Here is a 6,391-nt window from a genome sequence, read left to right as displayed (position 1 = left end):
CGATACCAGAACCACCAAAAGTTCGTATGGCAAATCTGTGTGTTGTGGGTGGTCATGCAGTGAATGGGGTTGCAGAGATACATAGTGAAATTGTAAAAGATGAAGTTTTCAATGCGTTTTATAAGGTAAAGTTTTCCTTGGTCTGTCAGTATGACGAACTCCACCATAGCTGAGTTATGTTTCTAAATCCGTATCTGCAATTTGTTAGCTTTTTGGTATTTAAAATCACCAAATAGCTCATAACAGTCAACTCTTATCATCTATGACCAGTAGGAGGAAACAACTCAGTCAGTCTTGCCCAATGGGCATAATAGCACTATAAAAAAATATGGATATTTCCACATTTGTTCTGTTTCAAAGTGATTACTCCATGCATACTCCTATTAAAAGCTTAAATAAACTTCTAACACTTGTAAAAATATGTATTTAATAACTTCATCTTTTTATGTTTTCTTAGATCTAAGAAAATTGTGTATATAATTGACCTCTACCATATTCTTTGTAGTTGTGGCCTGAGAAATTCCAAAACAATATATGGTATTTTGATTGCAATTTTATTGATATTTTCTGAAATTGCTTAATTAGAATTAAGCGTTAAGTTGTGTTTCAATTGTATGTCAAAAGCATCACTTGATTCTTTAAACCTAGTTTCCAAAGTTCCTGTCATTAAACCTGATCGTACTGGTATCACTCATTACTAGTTTGTAGAGAATGAGGATCTACAACTGCAGTGGAGGGAAGCAAAGAGGAGTAACAAAGTTAAAGTTGCGGTTGCGGCATTTATCAGAGAAAAAACAGGGTATTTTGTCAGTCCTGATGCAATGTTTGACATCCAGGTAGATTGGTTATTTTCTTCTTTTTCTTTTACGCCAGTTTTGATTGGGCTCTAAGTTTTAACTATAGAATGGAAAGTGTAAAATGTTGTAACGGTCTCTAGTTAGTCATTGGTCATTGTTCATATTGTGATTACTGTAATTTAGTCATCAATCAAGCAGATTATTAGAAAAATAATTATTTTGTTTTGCCTATTTAGTGTAAAAGTACCATAAGTAGTGTAACTGAACCCTTGCTCAAAATGCTCAAGTTTGCCTTGTTTGATGTATGGTCTAGGTTAACACATGCCGAAATGAGGCCAGGCTGTAGATCATTGATAGGCTGCATGTCCTCCTATTCTCATTTCCCTCCCTGATAATGTTACTTTTAAACATCAATTTTTGTTTTGCTGACAATGTAGTTACTTGTGAAGGAAAAGGCAGAAAACACACTTTTCTTGACTATTAAATCATCAAATTTCCACCCTTGGATTCATTTCTCTTAGTGGATAATTTTGGTTGTATAATACCGGTTGGAAGTTGGAAGTTGGAAGTTTCATATCGAAAGACCAGCCAATTCACAATAAGTAAGATTATTTAGAATCCCCTTTATACAGTGGTGGAATTAGAGTTTCCATCACTCCCCCATTCTAATTATTTAGTCTCCATTTTCACAATTTAATCAGTTATAGATACTAAATTTTGACTATTTGGTCCTTTAATAGACTAAATTGTGAAACTGGCCAGTTATTTTTAATGGGATAGGGTCCATGGTCATCCCGCTGTTGCTGTGTACGGATATCCATATTATGTTAACTTGTTTTGAATTTTGGGCTATCCAAAAATAAGAATTTTCATCTTATCAGTTTTCTAATGTGCTCAATATAAAGAAGAAATTGCTCTGTTTGTTTCATTTAATTTTCTCAGAGGGAAGTCATTTGAAACGAATGATTTACCAAATTTCTTTAAAGCCTCATACTTTGTTAGTTATTATTTCCTTTCTTACTAGACAAAACTTCTAGAATTCTTGGATACTTTGTTAATTTCCTACATGTTTTCAGTATCAGAGTTTTGCAAATGGATGTTTAAAGATATTGTTAATTTGTGTGTTTATTTTTTTATGGAGATTAATTTGTCTCTNATTACAATGTCAGTTTATTTNCTTTCTTACTAGACAAAACTTCTAGAATTCAAGCATACTTTGTTAACTTCCTACATGTTTTCAGTATCAGATTTTTGAAAAATGGTTAAAGATATTGTTAATTTCTGTGTTTCTATGTTTTTTAATCAGGTTATTTTTGTCCCTGATTACAATGTCAGTGTTGCTGAGATGCTTATTCCGGCTAGTGAATTGTCGCAACATATCAGGTAGTTATATTTCTAAATGTACTACAGGTAGTTGCAATTGTACTAATGTCAACAACAGTTTAAACTTTGATACGAATAGCCTTGATTAGAAAATTGAGTCAATTAAATCAAATCATCTAATATTCATATGTAAAACTACATATTTCTCATTAAAAAACTTTATCTATTTATTTTGTGCATGGAAAATTTAACATGTGTTGAAGAAAATACTTGAAAATTTGTGAAAGGTGTTTTATTTTGAGTCCTGACATATATTACATATGCAACCTAGATTTGTAGGAAATATCAAGAAAACTCTGATATCGATAGTTGATGCAAGATCCCTAATTAGGAAAGTTTACGTGAGAAGACAGAATAGAAATAAGGATGCAGATACAAATACAGTTTTAACAACCTAACTAGGATGTATATCATTTTCTCCTGGGTCATGTTCATATGGAGAAATGATCTGAATAAAATTTTGTATCTTTTCTGTAATTTTTTTTTTGGAATCCCTATATCTTTTCCCAATTGCTATTTGGTTCTATCAATAATGTCGATCTTGACATATATGGCATCTTCACAATGTGAAAGCAAGATGCTGTAGAATCTCAATGTATAAAGCTTCATCCCTTGAATTACTGGTGTTCTACGGCAACGTGTCGGAGAAGTACTCTTCTAAAATCTCAGGCAACAAAACTAAGATTGCTCTAATAGAGAGAATAATACAAAATTAAGAACCTAAACTTGTTTTAAATTAGTGTTCTGAATAAAATTGAACCTATAAGGCTAGATTGAGTTTACAGGTTTGTATGACGAGGACGACTTGGAAAATCTTCTTGACAACCAAGAANTGATTTATTGACCTTGACAANTCCTTTTCCTGTACGTAAAGAAGAGGACATAGTCGTACGTTAAATTGTGAATGGAAATCTGTATTTGGTACTAGGGAAACCATTTTAATTTTTGTAAAATGTTTATCCAATATGTTACAATCAATCATTCATGTACTTGCCGCTAACAGCTTAAACATTCCGGCTGATTGGTTCTTGAAATGTAATGTAAGTCTTCATGGCCAAATGATCAAGTGTATGATTGTCACCTCTTCAACTCCTCTTCATAACCAAGGTGTCATTGATCTATGCGTTATTGCTTGCAATNCAACTTTGCAAATTAATACTATGTTTNGAAATCCATTCAGTCATACTGAGCACCAATGACATGTGAGAGCGAGCTTGGCATTCAATGTGCATTGTGAAATAGGATACAGGTCAAACAGATATACACTAATCTGTGTTTCTTGTTTCTCTCGTGTAGTACTGCTGGAATGGAACTTTAGACGGGGCCAACGTTGAAATTAGGGAAGAGGTTGGTGCAGATAACTTCTTCCTCTTTGGTGCCGAGGCTCATGAAATTGCTGGGCTGAGGAAAGAAAGAGCAGAGGGAAAGGTTTGTCTTAAGACCCTTGTTGTACATTTTAATTACTGTATAACATAGTTAATACCATGCTGTTTGGACCATACCCACATACAACAAGTATTCTACTGTATGTTAGTTTCAAATGCTAATAATTTGCTTAAAGAATTTCATAATAAGGTTACAAGAATTTTGAACAAAGATAGTTGTATGAGGAAATGTCGGTCTTGGGTTTCTTAAAAACTTAGATGATTGAATGTTAACCTGTTATGTTTTATTCAATTCAGTTCGTCGCCGATCCACGATTTGAAGAGATCAAAGAATTTGTCAGAAGTAGTGTTTTTGGATCTTACAACTATGACGAATTGATTGGGTCCTTAGAGGGAAATGAAGGTTTTGGTCGAGCAGATTATTTCCTTATTTCCTTGTGGGCAACGACTTCCCCAGCTACATAGAATACCAAGAGAAGGTTGATGAAGCATACAGAGACCAAAAACTGAGTTTGAATAGACTTTCTTCGTATTTGCTATTAAATGTTCGTTTCACCTGCTTGCCTATTGGACGTATGCACCAAGTCCTTGTTCATTATTAGGGCATGTTTGACGAGAGAGCTAGCACAGCACTCTCTTTTGAATCAACCAATTTTTGTGTTCAACTTTATATTTAATGAGTTTAGTCGTGAATATGTAGTTCAGACAAATTTTAACCATTAGCACAGTTTGTTAGAAGGCGTTGGTATTTTCACTTATTTACATGTTCTATTATGCCATGTGAGAAATACAACACAGTTCTTGTCTGATTTATAACAGCAATGTACACACAAACCCAAGGTCTTTGGAGAGGACCTTTCTCTCCTAATTTCCTTTTTCCAAACCACCAAAAAACTCCCTACAATAACCTAAACATAGACTATATATAATAGTCTGTCATAAAAATACAACAGCAGGAGGTTATAACTACCTCCTTCCTTTATTTCTCCTAGTACAAACTTTGCCTCTAAACCTATCATCATGCAATGTATTTATTAATTGTATTCAGTTGGTATACTTTTGTCGTCCATTTACGTTGTGCTTGTTGCTCTCATGTTATTTTTAACATTAACTTTTGTAAATGATGTGGATGCAGAAATGGACAAGAATGTCAATGTTGAACACAGCAGGCTCATTCGAGAGATATGGAACATTCAACCAGCCCAATTGCCGTAGAAAGGTGCAGACGCACTTATTAGCGACAAAACATGGGTTTAGTAAGAATAATTAACAAAACATGTACCCTTTTTAAACACTTAATAATCTTCATTTTCATCTTCACCATTCTACTTTTCTTCTCCATTTACACAAATAAGACAGAAACACCATGACAATTTTGAACCTTGGTCACAGATGACTAGAAAATACTAACTCACTGGAAACAATGTTGACAATGTACATAAAGGTTTATATTTTTTGCAGCAAAAATTAATTCAAAAACGGAATTTTATTAATAGTGAAACAATCATTGAACAAATGAAACTAAGGAAATACCAAAATTATTACCATACTTTTGAAAAAGTTCTGAAACCACTACATAATAGGCGAAATCAAGCTTGGAACATACGAAAAGATGTCAATGAGAAACTCTTTGTTGTAATCCTCAATACGCTCTACTTTATTCTCCTTCGAATTAAAGATAATGATGACATTGGAAGGATTTCCAAACTCTAAACATGTGAGCAACAGAAGATCACCCCACATGCCGATAATACTTAGCATATGTTTACCATGAATAACATTCAGAGTTTCGTAACTTACACTTATCAACCGACTCCAAGATGTTTCGTCTCGAACGTCCTTCGATGCCAATACAACCAAGCCTGCTAACATCGTTACAAAAATACAAAGATAACCATTCGAAACACTCATACTAGCATAACCACGATCATAGGGGACGAGTTTAGGCAGCGACAAACATATGCAAGTATCGTTATTTAGATCATATGATAATATTTTTTGTTCGTGGTTCCATTCTCCTTTGCAAGGATATCCTTTCCAGTTAACAGTGCCATTCACAAAGCAAGGATATCCTATCCAGTTAACAGTGCCATTCACAAAGCATCCATTATGGTCTAAAGTGCTAAAACCCATAGAGATCATTGAAGAACGTCTCCAACATATGTTATTCATGCTGTAAACCCACACACTCGTTTGATATGTACTCGGATCACTAACCATTGCCAGCACCTTGTAACTGTCCCTCCAATCATCGTACACAAACCCAAAATGCACAGAATAGAGAACACCAGCTTCTACACCATCTGGTAAAACAAAGCCGAAATTGAGACGCAATCTTGGTGAAGGTCTGGAGCAAATTTTGGTTGCAGGGTTCCAAAAGAACACCCAATGCTCTTCGTACTCTTTTGTGTAAAGAGAGTCATGTAGAGAAAGCAAACCATTGCAAGAACCGATTACACAATTATAGTGTTCGGGGCATCGAAAGATACGATCAAGAGAGGGTGCAGGGTTTTGGATTAAAAATGGTAAAGAGCCAAAACGAGCTATGAAAGGTGAAGATCCTATACCAGGCAAGAAAAGTTTCCTCTTGCATCTATGTGTCACCAGTGAGAGGAGGAATTCTGGGTTTCTGGCAGACCTCTCAAGGTGCATTTTCACCAAATAAGGATTGGATATAAGAAATTTCCATGTCTTTGAAACGCACCTGAATCTGATGAGACTCGTCACAGGAAGCCATGATAGAATTTCCAGTATGAGTTCTTCACTGAGTTCTTCAGCCATAGCAGTCTCTTTTTCAAAATCCTGTGAGATCGACTGTCGCATTTA

The 6,391-nt window shown here is 34.7% G+C and overlaps 2 protein-coding genes across 11 annotated transcripts in view; one reads left to right on the top strand and one right to left on the bottom strand.

The window, feature by feature from the left end:
• LOC106764904 (F-box/kelch-repeat protein At3g23880) overlaps positions 1 to 6,391 on the bottom strand; it is an 11,565-nt gene that overhangs the window by 4,005 nt on the left and 1,169 nt on the right. For 5 of the 9 annotated variants that reach the window (XM_022786863.1, XM_022786874.1, XM_022786871.1 and 2 more), the window contains exon 4: positions 5,366 to 6,379. In XM_022786863.1, coding sequence (XP_022642584.1) covers positions 5,366 to 6,379 — 1,014 coding nt within the window. Of the gene's footprint in view, positions 1 to 4,991; positions 6,380 to 6,391 lie in introns of those variants that run through there. The other 4 variants (XM_014649344.2, XM_022786865.1, XM_014649360.2 and 1 more) reach the window with 2 other exon arrangements.
• Positions 7 to 4,112, top strand: LOC106760316 (alpha-1,4 glucan phosphorylase L isozyme, chloroplastic/amyloplastic-like). 2 transcript variants are annotated; one of them, XM_022786882.1, is made up of 4 exons: positions 7 to 125; positions 702 to 836; positions 2,104 to 2,180; positions 3,477 to 4,112. In XM_022786882.1, the coding sequence occupies exons 1-4, from the start codon at positions 27 to 29 to the stop codon at positions 3,496 to 3,498; spliced, it is 333 nt and encodes a 110-aa protein (XP_022642603.1). In that variant the 5' UTR covers positions 7 to 26; the 3' UTR covers positions 3,499 to 4,112. The 2 variants fall into 2 exon arrangements, 1 of the variants encoding a protein (XP_022642603.1); XR_002669888.1 differs by lacking the exons at positions 702 to 836; positions 2,104 to 2,180; positions 3,477 to 4,112 and adding an exon at positions 506 to 522.

This window comes from Vigna radiata, chromosome 1 (genome assembly GCF_000741045.1).
Source record: "Vigna radiata var. radiata cultivar VC1973A chromosome 1, Vradiata_ver6, whole genome shotgun sequence".
In the NCBI taxonomy this organism is placed as follows: Eukaryota; Viridiplantae; Streptophyta; class Magnoliopsida; order Fabales; family Fabaceae; genus Vigna; species Vigna radiata.
This window is presented reverse-complemented; position numbering and strand designations above follow the sequence as displayed.

Bases quoted from the DNA above. Each gene is read 5' to 3' on its own strand.
- LOC106760316 (XM_022786882.1), top strand. From the start codon at position 27: ATGGCAAATCTGTGTGTTGTGGGTGGTCATGCAGTGAATGGGGTTGCA. The intron at 837-2,103 runs GTAGATTGGTTA...TTTTTTAATCAG, and splicing joins ATGCAATGTTTGACATCCAG to GTTATTTTTGTCCCTGATTA. The intron at 2,181-3,476 runs GTAGTTATATTT...TCTCTCGTGTAG, and splicing joins GAATTGTCGCAACATATCAG to TACTGCTGGAATGGAACTTT.